Genomic DNA, 23,661 nt, shown 5'->3' on the forward strand with positions numbered 1-23,661 from the left:
TAATAAAAGTAAAATTATTAAAACAAGCCTTGTTCATGTCATCAGTGTACTCTGTCTCATTTCACTTAACTTGCAACTTCTTTCGATTTTCTGCTATAAAGTCAATTTATGAGATGCTCTCTTTTTGTTTGGCTCAATTTGATCGCATTCAAGAATTTCTCTGCTCAGGTTAAATGCAAAGAAGTATTTTAAGTCGGCGTTGACATTTTTATGGTATACCCAAACAAAACAAAAACTGCAGTGTTTGACTTAATCAGAAATTAAGATAAGAAACTTGACTCCAAACTGGGCTTTTTTCCACATAGTGTTTCAAAGGGAAGACACATAATTTTCCTTAATTTGGCTATTTAAATTTTGAGAGTTGGGGAGAAAATTATTACTAGAACCCCTCTCTAATAATCCAAATGCTGATAAATGTTCCAATATTTTATGATTTAGTAATCTGAAATTACCTTGTGTACCTTTGTACTCCCATGTATTCTTTTAATCTTTAAACCCTAAGAAATCAAACAAGGAGACTGGAGTTTGAGCCAACCATCCTCTTTAGTATTGAGAGAGCCTTCATTTCTTTTCTTTTCCTAAAACGAAGGATTTTCTTTATTCCGTTATAAAAATCCTAACCTTGGTTCCAAAACAAAACTCTTCAACCCCGATCTGTGTTCCCCAAAGTAGAAATTTTGAGTATTATTGCATTTCAAAGCCACCAAATGACTGGAACCTATCATTGGCTTAGATCTATTTTAATTTTTTTTTGTGTGGTACCACTGTCCAATCAGATTCTTTCTTACCTTCAAAAATAACCCAATTTTTCCCATTCTCATTTTAAAGGTTTGTTTTACCAAGGGAAATGTGTTTAACAAAACCAATTACTCTCAAACGTTTTTAAAGTTTTAGCTGGTGATATCTTAGAAAACAACAAGTGTTTTAATAATTCTGTGCAGCACAGAACTGATTAGGTTTCCTTTCCTTCCCCAAAGGGAGAAAAAAGGACCTGCAGAACCAAGCCTTTTATAGTTTATGTCAGGGCCTGATAAGGTACAGTGTAAATCAACACGCTGCATGAATCAGAAGAGGGAAGGATAAAAAATTAATTTAACCTCTTCCCAGTAGCTGCTGTGAAAAACAATGAATTTGTACCTTCCATAAGCGTCAGTTAGCACTTGCGGACAAAAACTGCACCCCACTGTAAATACTGTGTCAGAGACTGTATGAAGACCATCTGCAGTAGTTTTAATGAGGTCTCTAACCATTAGATTTATGGGATACAAACTCTGACAGCAGAAAATAATGCCTGAAGGAGAAGCCCATCAGGTGTTACGCATGCAATGGGTTTTGAAAATGCTCCTTCATGAGATCTGTCCTGAGAATGACATAGAAACACATGGTTACTGCTGAGTTTTGGAGATGTAACTTCCTCTGCTTTTTAATAACTTTTAATAACTATAATAATTGACCCTAATATTCCACGACAAAAGAGAACTTGCTTCTCTAAAAGAATTAACTGGAAAGTATCAAATGAGTTAAGTTATCACCCTTTTGAAGATACTTTTCTAACCCTAAAATAATATTTTAACCCGCTATATCTGTCCACGTCAAGCAAGCGTGTCACATGAGCAGCGGTTAATAAGCGTTCTTCGTTGCAGAAAATAGGAAAAGATTTATGCAAATGTGTGTGTGTTTGTACGTTACCCCCCTCAGTTTCTTAATCGCTCCAGAGTCAGACTGTCATGGCACACAGTCCTCTAACAGTCCAAAAGAACAACCCAGGCCCTTCCCAGGTGTGCTGGTGGGACATTCACTCCTTGTCCACTTTAACTTCTCCAGGAGGGAGAAAGAACTTTACTCCGGCCTGTTTCTCTTCTGCCCGCTTTCAATATAAATCCAGTGTATCGCTCTTCTGGCTCTGCAGCAGCATGGATCGTTGTCCATCTCAGTGGGTTTGGGGCCAGACTTCTTCTGAGTTTCGTTCTGGTGGAAACTCACACTGTGATTTGCAGCAAGCAGACAGGCAGGCAGGCCGGTTCCCTCTCTTTCAGGCCATGCTGAAGAAGTGTCTCTTGTGGAGTAGCCATGGGAAGGGCAGGTTTCTGAAGTCCAGACTCAAAAACGCAGATGTTGCACTCAAATCCCATACATGTGTGTGTGAGAGAGGCAGATGGAAAAAGTTTAGTATGGGTTCAGATTTTGCACACAGAAATATTATCAGTCAGTCAGTCAGTTGTCCACCATAACATGCACTATACTCCTTTCTTTTCCGACTGATCGCAATATTTAAGACAAACGAAACTTCCTGCAGGAAAGTTTTAATTCTTTAACACCTTGATTGATGCACTCTGTGCTTTTTAATCTTTTTCTTATGTTTTTTATTTTTCTCATCTCCATCCATCAACTGTTTTACTTGAAACTATTTAAACTATTTAACTTATTTAATCTCGGGGTCTTGTTCACGAGTGAGGGAAGAATGGAGCGGGAGATCGACAGACGGATCGGTGCAGCTGCCACAGTAATGGGGGCGCTGTGCCGGTCCATTGTGGTGAAGAGAGAGCTGAGCTGAAAAGCAAAGCTCTCAATTTACCGGTCGGTCTATGTTCCTACCCTCACCTATGGCCATGAACTTTGGGTCATGACCGAAAGAACGAGATCCCGGATACAAGCGGCTGAAATGAGCTTCCTCCGTAGGGTGGCCGGGCACTCCCTTAGAGATAGGGTGAGGAGCTCGGCCATCCGGGAGGGGCTCGGAGTAGAGCCGCTGCTCCTCCACATCGAGAGGAGCCAGTTGAGGTGGCTCGGGCATCTATACCGGATGCCTCCTGGTCGCCTTCCTCGGGAGGTGTTCCAGGCACGTCCCACCGGGAGGAGGCCCAGGGGACGGCCCAGGACACGCTGGAGGGACTATGTCTCTCGGCTGGCCTGGGAACGCCTTGGGCTGCCCCCGGAGGAGCTGGAAGAGGTGTCTGGAGAGAGGGACGTCTGGGCGTCTCTGCTGAGTCTGCTGCCCCCGCGACCCGGTCCCGGATAAGCGGAAGACGACGAGTACGAGTACGAGTATGAGAACTTATTTACACTCGAACTTCCACTCTGAAAAACCAAACTTATCTTCCCAAGTTAAAGCACATTTAACACAATCATCCCCACTTTTTCCTTTCATTTTTTCGGAGATGATGGTTAATGTGTAATAAAAAAAAAAATAAATAAAAATAATAATAATAATAATAATAATAATAATAATAATACAGAGCAACTTCTCACCCAGATATATTTGTAGAGTATGAATGTCCCAGATAAAAGGTATTTTTAATCTGGGCAAAACAAAACACAGGACCAACAGAATCTTGCTATGATTCTTCCAAAAATGCTTAGTCCTCCAAACACACACAACAGCACTCACACAGTTAGTATTTTAACATATTTATGTCCCTTCAGCAATATGTATGGTCGACCTAGCTTAGTTTATGAGCTCCCTTATTATTCAACATTTAATTTCATTTCCTTGCGGCGAAATGTTACCAACCAAATTACCCAGTTCCCTTACGGCGGAATTACCTAGTTGTTGCTGATCTCCTTGCGGCGAGATCCTACCTAAATCTATCGCTATTTCTTTGCGGCGAAATAAAACCTATCCAATGCAGTGTCATTACCAGCGACACACTACCAACGACTTTTAAGTACTTTTCTTCTTTTATTTATATAGCGCTTACTCTTATCTCATGTACTGTATTTTAAAGCTATCTCACCTCAGAGTTGACTTCTAGGTGACTCTGTCGGACCCCCCAGGGTCACCCAGCATCGAGCAAGACGATAACCCACCGGCCAGATACGAATGTCCCACACCGGGACTTTCAGCCACAAGGCCTAGGTGCGGCTGTGCGGCAGCGCTTAACTCGACGTCAGGCTGTTCCCGGAGATCCGCCAGTCATTGCAAAGAAAAATAAGATCAGTTTAGTTCTTATAATATCCGGCTTCGAAGGACCAAGTTAATGTTAGGTATTAATTAGTGAACTCAGAGGCAAGAACGATACAGTTAATTTACTTGCAAGGGTATCTCTGCAGTACAGACTACAACGTGTTGGCACCCTTCTCTCTTTATTTATACATGCTGGTTCACACACAGTTCAACAAACATTCAGGGTGTGTGTGTGTGTGTGGGGGGGTCAGAAAGGTTAGGGTTCATGTGTCTTGATTTTAAACAGAGAGAGGGAGTGATGACTCGGTACCAGTCCCTAGATGTTGCTGATAAAAGCATAACTCATTCCTCTCCCCATCTCCCTTTCTGTGACATGTAAGGAGGGAAAGGCACTTAGAGCAGACATGAGTGATAAACAATACAAAAGTTTTCAAACCCCTAACACCCATCCAGGCCATCAGTCTGGTGGCCCCATCCTTTGATTCCACATAACCCTTCATAAAGTGGGGGTGCTGTTGGTTGGGCTCCCACACTTTCTTGGCCCTGGGTGGCTTGTCTGTATGGTGCAGGCCTCCCCTCATTAGGATGTGGTGTGAAGGATCTGAGTGTGTCATAAAAACGCTTTACTTGCCACCCTTCTGCTTGAACCACCTGCACCTCCTGTCCTTGTCCGAGATGCACAAAATTCACAGAACTTAAGAAATGAACTGTCCCACAGGCAGGTACAATTTCTTGGCCTGGATCTGTGCCAGATCCCACTGGGTCACGAAGATCACTCTGGGGAGAGTGGTGATTCAGCACTGCTCACAAATGAATTTGTCTGTTACCTTCACAGGTTTGCACGGCATTTGGTCTATCTCGTTGCCACCAGTGTTGTGGTGTAGTGGCTTCTCTCCACCTCAACATTTCATCTTCTGTTGACAGGAATCCTTTTTTAGCTAACTCCAATCCTCTCAAGGCTCTTCCTGTCCAAAGCCCCGAGGTTGTTCTTCGAATGGCAACCACCCCATATGCCGCGGCCAGTCTGATGTAGGGTGGCATGGTGCTTGGTTCACTGGTCAAATGCACATTACTTGCTTTGTTTTGGCTTACTTGTCTTCTCAGCTCCCGAACCTCTCTCTTGTAATCTTCTCCAGCCTGGGTCCTTAATCTTTCACTGAATTTAGAATTGTGGGTTTTGAAGTTGTCATTTGTTAAAACTACCAGTCCATCTCCCTCAATGTCCCAGGGGTCTCCGATAACCTGGTAGAGTCAAGTCCCATTTAACAGGGAAATCCGTCTTGCATCTGGTGGCATTGGGTCAAGGACTCTCCTCATTGTGGCTCTGTTTGACTTTTGAGTAACCTTTCTTGGCTCCTCTTCTTCAACATCTGTCTTTCTTGTCATTCTACTTTGGTTCTTGGTACTGTTCTCTGCGGCCTCTTGTTCAAATTGAGAGGCAAGGTCTCTTACTTTGTTTTTTGTGGGGTCTTGCTCTCTGTGGCTTCTGGTGTCAACCATACCTTTGATGCTTGCATCAAGCCGGTCGGCCCCGGCTGACAATAAGGCTCCCTGTCTGACCGTGTCTTGCCATTCTCTGTCTCGTTTAAGCAATTGGAGGAAGTCGGCTCTTGGTTTAGCGATGGAAGGGGGTGACATACGGGTTTTTGGCTGAGTTCATCTTTTCTTTGGTCTTCCTCTTGTTTCAACCTGTTGCCCTCTTCATCAATCTCTGTATCTGCTGTTAAGTCATAACTTGGTTGGTCAAAATCAGTTCTGTTGTCGGGTTTTTGTTCTTGACTGCCATCTTCACTGTGCTCTTCAATTAAACTTTCTTTGTCCTCTTCTTGGACGGCTTGGATATTTTCTTTGAACTGGGTTAGCTTTTTGATCTCTTGTTCACAATCTTTCAGTCTTGCAGTGGCTCTGGCAGTGGGGTTTGTGAGATATCGGTTCAATCTATGTCTTTGTCGTCTCGAGTTGTCCGTCTCTAAAGCCTCTCGAGGTACCTTCGAGTAGGGATGGGTTCAGACTCTTTGGCTCCTAGCTTTACTGTCTCGGTCTAGTCAGTCTACCCTCAATAAAGCCCTATCTTCACCTGCACACTATGCAGTTACTGTGAGGGTTGTGACTGGTGGTCCAGGGTGGTCAGGCAGAGACGTCCTTCTGCTGAGCATCCTTCATCTGGGGCCCTTTTATCTCTCGTCTGGGTCCCTGATCGGGCGCCATGTTTCGTTGTCCGATGAGCTAACCCCTCCCTCCTACTTCCCTATTTCTAAGGGGATTGCTCAATACAGCTCTCCATCCAACGGGTCTGGTCTTCCCTAAACCTGAAAGGTCTTACTAAGCAGGTTTACTGGAAAATCTGTTTAAGCTGGTGTCGGGAAATGACATGCCTAACCTCTAACAGCCAGCATCCAAAAGTCTCGCCCTTCTTCAACTGGTGGTCTGGACGACCGAGTAGCCCACAGCAGTCATCCACACCTCGACAGTCACTTCTGTTAACGGCTGCTCATTCCCTATTTTACAACTTGCAATTGGTATATGGGTTAGGTTGATTTTAGTGGCTCTGTTTTAACAAGTTTTGCTTAAGGCAACCTATAAAAACCTCCTATAATGGAGGTCCACCAGCATCATCTATCCAAGCTCCAGTGCCAATTCCTGGCTCTACAGCTTCTCATGGCTCACCTGCAGCACCTCAGGAGTCATCTACAAACTCCCAGAGTTTCAGCGGTTCCTACACTGCTTCCCAGAGTTTCAGTGGTGTCATGTCTCCTGTGTCTCAGCCGTCAGCTAAGTGTCCTACATCCTTAACCTTCTCAGCTCCTGTTCCTGACTCCACTGTGGGTTCTGCAGACACTCCAGCTTGTCTCCTCTGGGGTTCAGCTAAACGCTCCAGCATTAGTCTTCGCTGGAGGTCAGCCGGAAGCCCCAGCATCTGTCTCCTCTGGGGTTCAGCAAGATGCTCCAGCATTTGTCTCCGCTGGAGGTCAGTCGGACGCCCCAACACCGTTCTCCGTTGCAGGTCAACCAGACATCTCAGCATCAGCTTCAGCCTTCCCAGACCAACCTCCACCTATTGCGGCTCAGCTTTTCCTCCCGACTCATTTCCTCGGGTTCCTCAGGGGCATCCTCTCCGAGGCCCCTCCTCCCGCCATGGTCGGGTTGTTTTTGTTTTGGACTTTTGTTTGCACTCTGAGGTCATCTGGAAGCCAACCTTGAGGGAGGGTAATTTCAGGTTCTGCCATTCTGGGTTTTTTTGTTTGTTTACTTTGTTAGTTAGTTCCTTCTCTTATGCTTTCTGTTTAGTAATTGTGCTCCTTTATGCCTAGGTTCTATGCCTAGGTTCTTGTATTTGCTTTCCCCTGTGCTACTCAGTTTTGTTAGTTAGTTTTTTTTTTCCTCCATGTCCTTAGTTCCCTTCTGTTTATCTACATTGGTTTTCAGTCTTTTCCCCAGGTTTGTTATTTTAATGTAGTTCTCTTTGTTTAGTCTCTCATGTTTATTTCCCTTCTGTCAGAACATTAGTTGCAGTCAGTCACATAGTGTTTGTGTTTGTTTACTATTTCCTCCAGATTTGTTCTTTCCAGGTCTTGTCATTTAGTTTAGGTAACCTTTGCTCTGTCCCTCATGTTGATTTCCCTCTGCCTTGTATAATTAGTCACATTCCCCCTCAGTCTCCCAGCTAATCAGCTGCTCACCTGTTACCACTTCCATCTGATTACCTGCCTTCCTCTCTCATTGGTCCACACTCCAACTCTCTCTGTTTAGTAACTGGTGTGTTTGCAATACTCCTCGCTGGTTCCTCATGAAATGTCACGTCTCTCCTCAAGCTCCTTATGTTTCCTTGTATCATGCCAACCAAGATTTTCGTTGGTGGTTTCTCCAATGGCTATGTAAGTGCTTACTCCGAGCCTAATTAAAGAAGATATAACTCACAATATGTCGAGCCCTGTTTTGCACCTGTTTGAATTTCAGTCCGAACCCTCATTAGACTATGACACTTTCTTTTTTTATTAGCACTTTTGCAGGGGTCAGTGACAGCAAACAATTCAGCAACAAATAATGGTTGAATAATAGAAATTAATCATTCAACTTAATATATCTTTCCCTAATGCTGAATCTGGTGAGCTTGAAGAGGAGGCTTTGAAGACGGAGGCTCATCCATGCACCCGATGAAGATGAATTCTTTGGGATGCAACGAGTGGATTTCTTGGGTGGAAGGGAACTTAAATCTTCAGTTTTCTTCCTCCAAGCAGACAGGCACTGATACTCCAGGTTTTGATGGTCAGTCACTGAAGTCTTAGGTCAAACATAGTCAGAAACACTGATGTCTTACGTCTCTTTAGTCGGGAGCATTCAGTTGTTCGCCAACCATGTTCTCTCAGTTGTCTAGGTAAAATAAAATGGCTGGAGTCAGATGCTCAAATTGGAGCTGTAGTCAAGTCAAGTTTATTTATGTAACGCTTTTCAATAACATGGCACTCAAAAGGCGCTGTACATAAGGAAAAACATTACAATGATACAGAAAATCAAAGAACAGAGGTAATTAAAATAATAAAGGGAATAGAATGATGGATGAGAAAACGAAAGGAAAATTGGACTGAAAACTTAACTAATAATGTTTAGATAACACATTCAAAGGCCACTCTTTTAAGGCACACGGGTTGATCCTCTTTTCAATGCAGATTATCAGTGGGGCTGTGTCTCCCGTCACATAAGGCGATCTTTTCATTGGAATTCCCCAAGTCATGTGCTTCACATCAGACATGAGCCATTATCACCTCAGTCCTGACCCATCTGCTGACCTCACCTCTGACCTGCGCCCTCCCCTCAGTAATCAGCCTTGTACTGTAAGCCACGGCTCTTACTTCCCCAATTTCTCAACATCTGCTCTATTCTGTGGGAGAAGAAAGTTTACTAATATAAAAATAATGAAAAGAGAACTGGTTTCCTTTCAAAGCCGACGCGGGGGACCATTTATTCAGAACACATCTCTTAATACATTTTCATAGTACAAAATCCCAAAGGATTACAAATCCCTGACACGAGTCAGGGCATATATATACAAAAGTCATAACATTGTTGTGTATGTGAAATGATTCACCATTCTGATGTACCGTTCCATTTAGGCACACATTCTGGGACACTGAACTCTGTCAAATCGACCTGGCAGGATTCAAGATATCATAATTCTTTCCAGCTGGACTGTTTCTATCCAGCCTATGAGTTATCTTCTACAATAACAAGTCCATTAGTCTTTCCTTACGCCAAGAACTTTTCCTTATCTTAACATTTTCCTGGACTGGCCTAGAACAATCTACGCAGAATTCATTTTCACATATGGTTAAAACAATAGTATCCCTCTTAATCTACCAAACTAAGTTTTAATATTCCACAATTCCTGTCTCACTCAACATTACACTTCCTCTTAAACAGTTCCTTTTATTCTTACATCATTGCTGCTTAAACATTTAATTACAGAATTTTCTCCATTTACAGTTTAAAACCATTACCTCAACTTCTTCCTTTCTTCTTCAAACGTCATAAGAGATTATCAGTACTCTTCTTACACATACAGTTGATTAACAAAATCCAGTAGCACTTGATATTATAAAAAAAATCCAACCTTATTTCATTTTGATTCATCAATCATAAATGTAAAAATCATAATTCTGTCTACAATCATCGATATATGGTTAACATGATTCAAAGAAATCATGATCAAAGAAATCTTTCTTCATTCTCTTTTGCATGACATCATATACATGTAGTATGATCATTATTCATTCCATGCTTCCATACAAAGATTAATCTCTCATTTCATCATGTCATTTTTTTTGTCCCAATCATGGTGATACAGTACTGCAAAAGAGAAGAGAATTAATAGCATAACTCTGAATTGACCTTCCAAACTTCACCGCTTCAGAATGTGAATATTTTGTGTTTTATAGTTCATTGATTAGATTGGGAGACTTCAATTCCATTCTGCATGGTTACATGGAAGAAGCTCACCTTATTTTGACATAGTACTTGCCCTGATAAAAAAAAAAAAAACTTTGTCCCTTAGTTGATTGAATGAGGGTATGAGGAACAGTTGATTCATTTACATCAAGTTTTAATTTTAACCACTTGCATGATAACAACCTGTGTATAAATCTAACTATTTGTTTTCAGGATGGTGTTCTGCTTGGAGCAGTAGGTGCTTATGACTGGAATGGTGCTGTGCTAAAAAAAACTAAACATGGTAAAGTTTTTTCACCAAAATCCTCCTACAAAGACGAGTTTCCAGAAGCCCTGAAGAACCATGCTGCTTATTTGGGTAATTTTTGTTATTCTTAATTTATCTTAATTAGGTTTTCTTTTTAAATTGAAAGTTGTTTTGGTTTTTGCAATAAAAAAAGTACACAAAAACTGTCAAAATTGCTAAATAAAGTTATTAATATAAGTATTGTATTCAAATTCAACAGAGCGGCAGCAGCAGAGATTTGCCTTACCATATTAAAAAAAGCTCTTGACTGCAACACTCGAACCCAGGAATTAGTGATAAATTAGAGGCATTTGTCCATCAGGAGTGGGCTAATATTGTGGAATGTTGCCAGAAGCCTGTGTTTGGCTATGTGCTGAATTTGCAGTAGGTCATAACAATAAAAGGCAGCTCTACTGAGTATTAAAGGTGTTAGACACTTAGTCGTTGAATAATTATTAGTATCTAGCAGTGTCTAGGTGGCATGAATTTGAAGAAACTCATTTTAATAATAAATGCTACTTAAATTATTCATGTTTAATATGGTGAAGCTACTTGTTTGTATATTTGCCAGTAAGCAATTTTCAGATGGTGAAATTATTTTCTTTTGTTTTTATGTGAGTAGCACTCAGTAAATCTGTTGGGCTTTCTCTTGGCACTCAGACAACAATTCTTTCACAAGTGGAGCATTACGGCTAAAGCTATTATGCGCCACTTGACATATATACAGTACAGACCAAAAGTTTGGACACACCTTCTCATTCAAAGAGTTGTCTTTATTTTCATGACTATGAATATTGTAGCTTCTCACTGAAGGCATCCAAACTATGAATTATCACTTGTGGATTTATATACTTAACAAAAAAGTGTGAAACAACTGAAAATATGTCTTATATTCTAGGTTCTTCAAAGTAGCCACCTTTTGCTTTGATTACTGCTCCGCACACTCTTGGCATTCTGTTGATGAGCTTCAAGAGGTAGTCACCTAAAATGGTTTTCCAACAGTCTTGAAGGAGTTCCCAGAGATGCTTAGCACTTGTTGGCCCTTTTGCCTTCACTCTGCTTCCAGCTCACCCCAAACCATCTCGATTGGTTTCAGGTCCGGTGACTGTGGAGGCCAGGTCTTCTGGCGCAGCACCCCATCACTCTCCTTCTTGGTCAAATAGCCCTTACACAGCCTGGAGGTGTGTTTGGGGTCATTGTCCTGTTGAAAAATAAATGATGGTCCAACTAAACGCAAACCGGATGGAATAGCATGCAGCTGCAAGATGCTGTGGTAGCCATGCTGGTTCAGTATGCCTTCAATTTTGAATAAATCCCCAACAGTGTCACCAGCAAAGCACCCCCACACCATCACACTGCCTCCTCCATGCTTCACGGTGGGAACCAGGCATGTAGAGTCCATCCGTTCACCTCTTCTGTGCCGCACAAAGACACAGTGGTTGGAACCAAAGATCTCAAAGCACAGATTTCCACTGGTCTAATGTCCATTCCTTGTGTTCTTTAGCCCAAACAAGTCTCTTCTGCTTGTTGCCTGTCCTCAGCAGTGGTTTCCTAGCCGCTATTTTACCATGAAGGCCTGATTCACAGTCTCCTCTTAACAGTTGTTCTAGAGATGTGTCTGCTGCTAGAACTCTGTGTGGCATTAACCTGTTCTCTAATCTGAGCTGCTGTTAACCTGCGATTTCTGAGGCTGGTGACTCGGATGAACTTATCGTCCGCAGCAGAGGTGACTCTTGGTCTTCCTTTCTTGGGGCGGTCCTCATGTGAGCCAGTTTCTTTGTAGCGCTTGATGGTTTTTGCGACTGCACTTGGGGACACTTTCAAAGTTTTCCCAATTGTTTGGACTGACTGACATTCATTTCTTAAAGTAATAATAGCCACTCGTTTTTCTTTACTTAGCTGCTTTTTTCTTTCTATAATACAAATTCTAACAGTCTATACAGTAGGACTATCAGCTGTGTACTGTATCCACCTCCTGCACAACACAACTGATGGTCCCAACCCCATTTATAAGGCTTGAAATCCCACTTATTAAACCTGACAGGGCACACCTGTGAAGTGAAAACCATTTCAGGTGACTACCTCTAGAAGCTCATCAACAGAATGCCAAGAGTGAGCGGAGCAGTAATCAAAGCAAAAGCTGGCTACTTTGAAGAACCTACAATATGAGACATATTTTCAGTTTTTTCACACTTTTTTGTTCAGTATATAATTCCACATGTGTTAATTCATAGCTTTGATGCCTTCAGTGTGAAGCTACAATATTCATAGTCATGAAAATAAAGAAAACTCTTTGAATGAGAAGGTGTGTCCAAACTTTTGGTCTGTACTGTAGAAAAAACTTTATTAGAAACTGCTTTGGGATCATTTCAATTGCAATGGACACAGAGACAGAAACGAAAAGGGAAAAAAAAAGAAGCAAGAAACAGAGGTCAGGCATAAAGGAAAAATTGAGAGAAGGAGAAAGTTACAGAGAGAAAAAAAGCATGAAGAGAAAACAAGAAACTATAAGACTGCTTCTACTCCTGCAGAAACATATATAACAACAGCAATGTTACCGAAAAGTGCACAGTACTAATGAATCCAAGATGTATTTGGTGGTAACACTCAGTATTAAAGATGCTTGACATTCAGTGGTCTAATAATTATTAGTATATAGTAGTGCTTTAAGGTGGCATAAATTTAGAGAAACTCCTTGTAATAATAAATGCTACTTAAATGAACTTGCCTTAGTGTAAAAAATATATGTTTCTGTTAACACCTAAATCCAAATATATATGGGTGTATGTGTGTGTACCTTTGTCTATACAAAGTTTCTCCATACAAATATGCAATAGCGAGTGTGAGGAGTCACAGACCTGACCCCCTGGACCCGAGACAGACATTGGAGAGAGCCACAGACATCCAAAGGTCCCTAGCTCCCTGGTTGACCCCAATAGGCACCCCCATTCACCGAATTCCAACAAAGGAGGTATACACCACCATGCCCAAGGGCATGACGCCAGCCCAGCAAGCCAAGGGCGCCACCAAAAGGCCACAGCCTGAGACGCAGAACCACCAACATTCAGGCCAGCCAAGCAAAAACAATAGAGCCGAGCCAAGCCACAACTCCCTCTCGAACCAATGCCACAGCACCAGCGACACCACACATCCTTCCGAACGTCCATAGGGACATTGTGAATACCACCAGCAAACAAGCAAACCCCACCCCAGTACAAGGCAGAGAAGGCCAATGGAACCGCTAAGCCCAGTGACACTTGCCCTGCAGCCCCCACACACAACATCCCGAGCTGCGCCGCATAGGATCACCACCACAGCACGCCATACAGCGAAGGACAGAACGAAGGTGCACCCCAGAGAAAGGAAGACCCACAGCATCCAAACCCAAGAACACATGCTCGACACCCATAGAACAGCCAGAAGCAGCCCCGCAAGAGATCACACACCAAGCCCACAAAAAGCAGAGAGACCACAGGGCAAGAGCCAAAACCAAAACCTACCAGGAAGCCGAGACCACTCCACCCCGAGAACAACTTCGGCCAGTCCAAACTTGTTGGAATTTGACTTTGGACATTGTGAGAATTTTATCATTTTCTGATTCAGATTTTCAATTTCACAAGAAGTTCCAGTTGATTTTTATAGCTTGGTAATTGAATAAATGGAATGCAGCATTCTTCCTTTAGCCTGAATAGACATTGAATATTGAACAAACGTTATCAGTGGAATTACATTAGTTAGTAAGAGACCTTTCGAATGTGGAATCTGACCTTATTGGATTTCAGAATGGGTACTGTTAGACTTCTATTCAAGCCTAGTGTGTGAAAAATTGGAGAAAACTATTTTTAATTCTTATTTCAGGATATTCTGTGGATGCAGTTATTTCACCTGATGGCTCTCAGCTTTATATAGCTGGAGCTCCAAGGTTCAACCACACTGGCAAGGTCATCATTTTCACCATGAAGAACAATGGAAACCTCACTATCCTGCAGGCACTTCTGGGACAGCAGGTCTTCTGCACACACCCACATATTATTTAAAGTGGATAGCCACTTTGCTTATGGTGATCAAACATCTCAGTCAGTAAAGCGCTAAAATCAAATATGTAGAAACACTCCAAAATCTACAGTATGTTTTCAGCAAATTGAAAAGATGATGTAAAATTAAACAATTAAACATATTTAACACCAAATTTTAACTACTATTTGATAGAATAGAAATAGGCTGCCTTTTTTAAAATTATTTAATTGTTTGTGCATATACAGTGATAAGTAATGGTTTTTTTTTTGTTTATGTGAGACTGGTTCCTAATTATTTTGAAAGTAAAATGTTTCAATTGTTTGTGAAATCACACCAAAAGCCAGCCTTGGTGTAATAATTGTTCCTCATTCTCAACTGGAAGTCATAGTTGAGACACGTACACTTTGCTGCAGCAACCAGAAAGGGGCAGGGACGAACCACAAAACAGACCTATACCATATTTTGATATGGTACCATCAAGTGCCCACATCATTTCACTCCAGAAATGAAGGGGGACGCTTTTTTCTATACCAGCTGCAGTATTTCACGTTTTTTTTTCTTTTGAAATCTTTATTGATTCCAGCTGTTAAAACAAGTTAACAATAATAAACAGTTAGCCACAGTATCTCAAGTCTTTAAAGAAAATCTTCATTAAGTCCGGTTGTAGTTAAAACAGAACTATGAAACAATGAATACATTTACACCTAAACTACTGTAGTTAATTTACTTTCCTTGTATTCCTCATTTATAAACAAGATTATCCAATGTACAACTATGTGGTTCACTGGTTTTAGTGTTTTTTATTACAGCCACAGACAACTTTACCTTTTGCTGAGAAGTGGAGAGGTGTGGAACCGACGCTATTTGTATGAAAAGTAAATGACACTGTGCTACACAGGAGTAGATCAAGTGAGCCAAAGCAAAGGGGAAATTTGTAAATGTACCTATCATTTAAAGAACACATTTTGTAGACAAACAAAAAGATGATTGCAAAACTCCAAAGGTTCATGTATTTCCCAAAAAACTATTAAAAACAATAAAAAAAAATTAACAAGAATGTGTGACAACTAAACGTGAAACATAAAGTCTATATAGAAAAGCTATGAATATTCTCAGTGCTTTCAGCATTGACAGTCAGGACAGGTATGCCGTCACTGTATTAATGACGGTACTGTCCTCGTTTTCCATTCCCTGTGAAGCCCACATAGTCTTTGTATTGAGGGTTGCAGGAAGAACATCTTAACATTACAAAGAGAATCCAAGAATTCAAGTCAGAAAACTTCTGACTAGTACAGTTTAGTACGGTTTAGCAACTGTACTATAGAGAAACCTAGGATTATTCTTGTTCTCTTCTATTAATGATGAGAAATAAGCTGTTCTGGCTTGGCGAAGTGTCTTTTTATACAACAGTAGGCTATTTTTCCAGATTAAGTAGGAATCCTCTAGGTGTGTAGAGCGCCATTTTCTCTCCAATTTTCTAATATTGTGCTCTAAAGTACGTAGATCTAAATTAAACCAAGGAGCCTGCCTCCTATGAATAATTACCTTATTTTTCAAGGGGGCTGCATTGTCTAATGCACCACGCAATGATGAAGTAACACTATGAACAAGAGAATCAATTTGTGAAGGGGCAGAAACAAAATTATTGCCCTCCATTGTGCTTTTCTGTGATAATGAGGAAATTAAAAGTGGAAGAGATTCTTAAAAGGTTGTTACAGTATTGTCTGATAATGATCTACTATAATGAAATTTTCTTTCAGGTGTGGAGTACTCGATTAAATTAAATTTAAAGGTTATTAAAAATGGTCAGACAGGACAGGGTTATGAGAAAATATTGTTATGTCTTTACACTCAATGCCATATGTCAGCAAAAGGTCCAGAGAATGAAGACAAAGGTTTGTTAATGTTTTGAGCAAAGCCAATTGAGTCTAAGATAGCAGTAAGGCTATATTTAGGCTATCACTTTCAGTGTCAACATGAATGTTAAAATCCCCCACTATAATAACCTTATCTGTATTTAACACTAAATCAGATAAAAGGTCTGAAAACTGATCTAAAAATTGAGAGTAAGGGCCTGGTGGACGGTACAAAACAACAAACAGCAGTGGTTTTAATGCTTTGCAATTTGGATGAGGAAAACTAAGGATTAAATATTCAAAAGAGTTGTAGCTATTGATTGGTCTGGGACTAATCAATAAATCGGACTGAAAGATGGTTGCTACTTCTCCTCCTTGCCCAGTATTTCGAGGAATGTGAAAATTTAAATAATTAGTAGGAGTTGACTCATTTATAGTAACATAATCCTCTTGCTGCAGCCAGGTTTCTGTGAGGCTAAATAAATCAATCTGATTGTAACAAATCAGGTCACTAACTAGCAATGTCTTTGAAGAGAGAGATCTTATGTTCAGTAAGCCACATTTAATTGTTTTATTTTTATTTTCAGTCTGAGTTGTGTTCATTTTTATGAGATTTTCCTGATTTCCTCCTTTTAGATTATTTTTTAATCTGTTCAATTTTGTGGGCGAGACACTGTCTTAATAGGGTAATGGGTGGGTAGCAGTACAGAAGCTGCAGAGAGGAGTGTTAAACTATGACCCTGCTTCCTGGTCTGAACCCTGGGTTGTGAGAGGTTTGGAGAACTAATGAATTCAGCCAGATTCCTTGAAAGAAGAGCTGCTCCATCCAAAGTGGGATGGATGCCGTCTCTCCGGATCAGTCCAGGTTTTCCCCAAAATGTTCGCCAATTATCAATGTAGCCCACATGTCTTTCATTTCAGTTTTTAAAATACCAGACATAGCACATAATTTCTTTTTTTATGTCTGATGAAATCATTGTAAAATATGAAATTAGACATTATGATCAGTCAACATGTTTTTACCAAATACTTGTTGTAAATATGAATCTGAGAATATTATTTAATATTTAATATTAATATTTTAATATTTTATCAAATAATATTTCGGTCTGTTAAGGATTGTCCTGTGAATACCAGCCCCATTAAGGCGATGGTATTAGGACAGAATAGAAAGGTGTGAGACGAGCTCTGGCATTATTGAACAGCATAAACTCTGCACATATATGGAATGAATTCACACAATTCCTTAAAATACAAGAATTTATTAACAAAAATAAGTCAACTCAAAGTCAAACATATTTCAATCAACAAACTCTTTACTATGCTAAAACAATTCAACTAAACTATCAAGCAGAATGAAAGAATAATGAAGACTAATGGGCTATGTACAATATCAACAAGTTGATTAAAGATGATTGGAAATCATGACCAAAAAGAGTGATGCAACATTACCATGCAATGTTTATGTTTGAGAACCAAGGATTATCTTGAAGAATCTGGAAGTGAAGTGAAGTTAGTCTTGGAACTAACTTAGGCAATAATCAGCAAACGTTTAGACCACCCTTCACAATGCAAGATCAGATAAAATATTATTTTAATAAAATAATGAAATATTATAAAAGGGGTATTTTGGAAAAGAGCCAAATCTTTCTGGAGAAATGGGGCTTAATGGTGTTGACTTAGTTATCAAATCTAGTAAATGATGTTCAGGGACGATTATTCACTAGCTTGAAAACCAACCACCTTTCTGTTTAATAGTTTTAGTGCTACCATGTGTCCTTACTGGCTAGCTGTTGAGCTAACAAAGAAGCGGAGAGCTTAGCACCAGAATCAACACATACCTTTAAAATACCAGGGTTAATAAAAGGGTTAAAATGCATAAGCGCGGACGGCGTGTTATGAGCAATGTTCAGGTTAAAACCACCCTTTAAATAAAGTTTATCTTAACTTTAAAACATACAAAGAACACAGAACCGGCGCGTGCCGTAGCTAGCCTACTAGCACTAAAGATAGCCAGGTTCCACAAAACAAAACTTCATAGAATGAAAACGTTCAGATTATTTCATCCTAACTGTTAATCTCTATATTATTCTGCCCAAACACTTAACCTCGTGAATTGTGGTGAGGAATGTTGTCCAAGCGACGAAGTTCAAAGAAGATATCCACCGTGAACAAAAGGGTTAGCTTCCCGCTAACTTCCTCAGTTTCTCCCGATCAGAAGGTGCATTCGTTCTGTGAACAAAGGGTTAGCTTCCCGCTAACCTCCAGCTGTGGATGAAGAACGGACGTTGTCCGCTGCGGTTTCTGCCATCTTCCTTCAGGCTGCGTCCTTGCCAGGGCCTCTCTCGAACACCGTTTGAGTCTGCGGGGCCTCGGAGAGTCAGCAATGCTTGTACCTTAATTATCCTCGTTCATGAATTAAAATACCGGATACACAGACAGTATTTCATTCTACTTAACTTTGCATATGATCGATGATCGTATGGCTTTGGATCCAGTTGAATTTATGTATTTTTGTCAGCAAAAGACATCAGCGCGCTTTCCTCTCCTATCCGATCCCTCTGGAAGGCCGCGTGAAAGAGAGCGATATGTGGGAAGGGTGGGGGTCTTATACGGGCAGTGGCATCACTGGGACGTCCTCTGCTACCCCCCTTCCCCCTTCGGAGTTGTGCTTTATTTTGGGTAATGGCGCCACAGGAAGTCCACAGTTATCCCCTTTCCTGGATGTGCTGGAAGAAGGTTAATGCACTTTATTTTGAAAAGTTCCAGAAAAGTCTGTACCGGAGTTTTAATGTGGAAATCCATGGCTGTAGGTCCCAACATACTTTTTTACTCATACTTGTGTAATTTCTTGCTCAGCTACTTTTTACTTTTAATAAAAATATGAGTAGTGCTATTGTTATTAAGAGTACCTATTTTGGGCACTCTACCCACCTCTGCTGGCACCTTATCATTTCTAAAAAGCTTATTGACTTTCTATAAATTCACCATTGGTGTATAAAAACGTATATTTCACAAAAATGTTAACCTTTAAAAATAAAAATTAGAAAACTGATAATTATGTAACAAACATTTATCGTATGTTTATGAATATTACAAATAGACACATGTATCTGTTGAAAAAAAAGAGAAAGAACAAAGTTTAAAGCATTCCCTATATTTCTCAATTATAAGTGTTATCTATGTGTGTATTTTTCTCTACTGCGCTGCAGAGAACTCAATTGCTATACCTTAGCTTGAATGAATTAGTTTGTATGAATTCTCTCATCCAAGAAAAACATTTTAATTTACTATTTGACCGAAATTGTTTTAAGAACGTAAAGTTACCTTTTGCTGACTTTGCATGAATACCATTGTGAATCATTTTACAAAATATTTTCAATCAGTGGAAGAACTTCTCACAATCTCAACCCTGCTTCTTTAAGGCATTTGTATTAGTGATTATGGAAATGGAGCCCCCTTCATTTTCAGAGGTCAATTCCAAATATGGTATGGGTCTGATGTGTGGTCTGTCCCCACCCCTTTCTGTTTGCTGCAGCCAGGTCTTTTTCAGTTGAGACGGAATTATATAAGATGGCTTTTTTAGTGTATTTAAAAAAAAAAAAAGGAAATGCAGTTACAAAAGTTCTAAACTCAAAACTCACCTGTGTATTTATAATATCCTTTCCTTACTTGTCTTCAAGATTTTGGTATTTGATTATGGTGATGTCATGACTGTGCATAAATGTATTGCAGGAAATCAGTAGGTTGATGCATTAAGTTTTAGACTGAGGATAGGTTTCTCTTCCATTGCTTAATTTGGTTTGTTTCTTTTGTGTCCTATCAACAGATTGGTTCATATTTTGGCAGTGGACTGTTATCAATGGACATTGACGAAGATGGCCAAACTGACTTTCTTATGGTTGCAGCACCCATGTATTACAATCAAGGCTTGGAGAGAGGAAGGGTTTATATATACTCCATGTCACTGGAGGTATAACCTCATATACTGTGTCAGGACTAATCCTAACTATGGAGAGCCGTTTTATTCTAAATTAAATAAATAATTAAATACTGCTATTGATAAATTATTCCATGAATATTCCATGGAATAAATAAATATCCCCATGTAATAAAACAAAAATAATTAAGTTAAAAGAACATTTCATCTTATTTTATTTAATTCATTTCAAGATTTATTTAATTTACTTAAAGATTTATTTTTTTATTTATTTTGTAATGCAGTTTAATTTTGTAACAGTTTTATTTTTTAAAGCTACTTTACATATTTCAGTGACTTTTACTTTTTAACCCCGTTTTTCATTTTAAGCTCTTTTTATTTCATGTTCTTATATTCAAATGAGGGGGTGGAGTTTTATCTGCTGGGCGGCGCTGGGACAGCAGGGCCGAACTCAATTCATGGCTGTCGCCGGCAGAAGCATGCTGCTGCCTGCCAGAAGACAGCATGCCGGAGGGAGCCCGGGGATTCTGAGAGGATGCCAGAAGGTGCTAGACCGGCCGTAGAAGCCTGCCATGCTTTTTTTGTGGAAGCTGTTTGTGCAAAAAGTCTTCGTCATCCTTTCAGCACGTCATACACACACATAGTGCTATTTATTTTCCATCTCAAGTAAATAAAGCCACCTTATGTTATGGGTTTAATGCCCTTTATTAAATAAAAACCAATAAAGACATCATCATTTAAAAGTAACAGGCTATGACAATAATGATATCCCGTTTGTCGATAATGTTGGGACTTGGGAGTATTATTCTGTTTGTCCACCAGAGGTCCTCCTGGAGCCACTGCTGACTCTGCTACAGGTGTTCCTGATCGTTGGCTAATTGTGTTACCTGGGAGGAGTATTTAGGAGCCAGCCTCCAGTCCTTTGTTGCCTGAGTGTTTTTGCCCATGTGATAATCAGCAAGCCAGTGAAAACTTTGCCAGTCTGACCTGAACCAGTTCTAACCTTGTTTGTTTTTTCTGCTTCCTGCTAGTACCTGTGAGGTGTAAGCGGTGTCCTCTCTACCTGGAACCCAGACATCCAGTACCTCTTCCTACAATTTGTGAACTTTGGATTATTCATCACTAGACTGTGGTTCAGTTCCTGAACCTCCCTAGCTCCTACCACTTTGTGGACTCAGTCCTGCTGTGGACCGTTCTTATTGGACAAGCATTCTGGATTTTCTGACTCCCCAAGCCCAGTGGTAAAGATCTCCTCGGTGTAATACTACTTGTGATCAAAGTAAGCAAAACTTTTGGACTTTGTGGATTTATTTCCTTACACCCAGAACTAACTAGTGCTTCTCTCTTTAGAGAACCCGAGAAGTCTGAAGAATCCACCTGAGCAATTTCTACTGGGTTTCCAGTGTAACCTGAAATACTGACTGTACATAAACCTTTGAACCTTTACTGGTCTGCTGAGTGGGTTTAAATGTGGGTCAAACAAATTCCTAAAGAGATGACAGATAATCGCCATTGGTTTCCATAAAAACAGCGGCAACCGCCATGGCAGGCTTTTACGGCCGGTCTGGCAATGGAATCCCCTGGTTCCCTCTGGCATGCTGTCTTCTGGCAGGCAGCGGCATGCTTCTGTCGGCCACTGCCACAAACTGAGCTCCGCCCTGCTGTCCCAGCGCCGCCCAGCAGATAAAACTCCGCCCCCTCATTTGAATATAAAAACATGAAATAAAAAGAGCTTAAAATGAAAAACGGGGTTAAAAAGTAAAAGTAACTGAAAGAAGTAAAGCAGCTTTACAAAATAAAAGTGTCACAAAATAAAAATGCATTATAAAATAAATAAATAAATCTTTAAGTAAATTAAATAAATCTTGAAATGAATTAAATAAAATAAGATGAAAATTTCTTTTAACATAAATATTTTGTTTTATTTCAAGTGGATATTTATTAATTTCATGGAATTTATTTCATGGAATGTTAATTTATTTAGTTGTATTTATTTAATTTTGAATAAAACGGCTTTCTATACCTAACAACCTGTTTACCTGCTCAGACCCTTCCGTTTAAATACCTTAAAGGGGACATATCATTTTAAATTCTTCTTTTTCACATTTAAATCATTCAGTTGTAGTCCATATAAAGAGGAACTGCAATGCCTTGGTCTGACGTTCTTGTTATTGTAGCTCCACAGGCCCCTCTTTTACCCCTGTTCTGAGGTGCGTCTGAGAGCAAGTTGTTTTGGTGCCATCTCTTTAAATGCTACTGATATACTTCACACCCTGCCCCCCTCCAGGTCAAATAACACTGGTCTTAGCATGGGCTTGAACTAGCAACCCACTGGTTACAAGACAAACCCTTGCCACCATTGCTACCATCCCCCCATTAACCTATTCAGATTTCATGACATCAAAATATGACTCAAACAAAATATAAGATATATCTGCAACACCTGGAGAGACTAAATTCAACTTTTCTGCACTACACAACAAAATGTATTTAAAAGCTAAAAAAGTAGATTTTTTGATATGTCCCCTTTAATGCTAACTACTACTGTTAATGATAATGTTTGTGTATGTGGTTTACAGATGTTCATTAGTTTTTCAGGAAACAGACCTTTTATTACATAACTGTAAAAACTAATTCTTTGTGATTGTTAATACAGCTTTTCAAGCAATTATGACATAATTAGCTGCACATACATGCTTATTTCCTTCTGATACAGCTAGAGTTTCAAAGTTTAGAGTATCTTTCATCTAACAAACTTACATGTACCTAGGCAATCTTCATCTTCCATGGAGTGCTTGAAGTGTCCCATCATTCTCAAAACTCTCGTCTGGGTTCAGCACTGGCACAAATAGCTGACATGAATGGAGATGGATTTAAGGAGCTTGTGGTGGGAGCTCCCCTAGAGGATGACCATCAGGGGGCAATCTACATCTTTCATAGCAAAGACAAGATGATAGGACCACACTACAAACAGGTAATTAGTTTGGAAAACATTCCCGAATACAAACCCAGTTTGTCATCCTTCGAAGGCAAAATACTGAATGAGGATGGTGGATGAGTTTAAGTACCTGTGGGCAACATCCAGAGCAGTAAGCGGGGTTGTGTGTGACAACGATAATGGCAACGGTAAAAGTTAAGGTTTACAAGATAAATGTCTACTGACATATACTGTTTCCAGACAAAGTGACAAAGATGCAAATGTATTTTAATTAGGAATGAACAATATTGATAGAATTAGAAATGAGTTTTAGGGGAGAACAAACCATAGGCCATTATGTTGTTAAAGTGTGAACACAAACTGGAAAGACACCAGATCAATTGTTATTATGTCTTGTGAGAGCCAGATTACTGCAGCAGTGTCTTCACAGGTCTGCCTAAAAAGTCGATCAGGCAACGTCCTCACTAGAACTAAGAAAGTGGAGCACATCGCCCCGGTTCTAAAGTCCCTACACTGGCTCCCTGTAGCTCAGAGAATAGACTTTAAAAGAATTATGTTAGTCTATAAATCACTGAATGGCTTAGCACCAAAATACATTACAGACTTGTTGTCAGTGTATCAACCACCCAGACCTCTCAGGTCTTCTGGCTCAAAACTACTCTGCAAACCCAGAACCAGAAACAAACATGAAGAAGCAGCTTTTAGTTCTTATGCTCCTCTAATCTGGAATAAACTCCCAGAAAACTGTAAAAGCGCTGAAACCCTAAGTTGCTTTAA

At 40.1% G+C, this 23,661-nt stretch overlaps 1 protein-coding gene across 2 annotated transcripts in view; it reads left to right on the plus strand.

The window, feature by feature from the left end:
- Positions 1-23,661, plus strand: part of LOC124879046 (integrin alpha-11-like) — a 146,481-nt gene that overhangs the window by 59,855 nt on the left and 62,965 nt on the right. For both annotated transcript variants that reach the window (XM_047383316.1, XM_047383324.1), the window contains exons 11-14: positions 10,061-10,205; positions 13,992-14,140; positions 19,836-19,979; positions 22,717-22,920. In XM_047383316.1, coding sequence (XP_047239272.1) covers positions 10,061-10,205; positions 13,992-14,140; positions 19,836-19,979; positions 22,717-22,920 — 642 coding nt within the window. The remainder of the gene's footprint in view (positions 1-10,060; positions 10,206-13,991; positions 14,141-19,835; positions 19,980-22,716; positions 22,921-23,661) is intronic.

The sequence above is a fragment of the Girardinichthys multiradiatus genome, chromosome 2 (genome assembly GCF_021462225.1).
Source record: "Girardinichthys multiradiatus isolate DD_20200921_A chromosome 2, DD_fGirMul_XY1, whole genome shotgun sequence".
NCBI lineage: Eukaryota > Metazoa > Chordata > Actinopteri > Cyprinodontiformes > Goodeidae > Girardinichthys > Girardinichthys multiradiatus.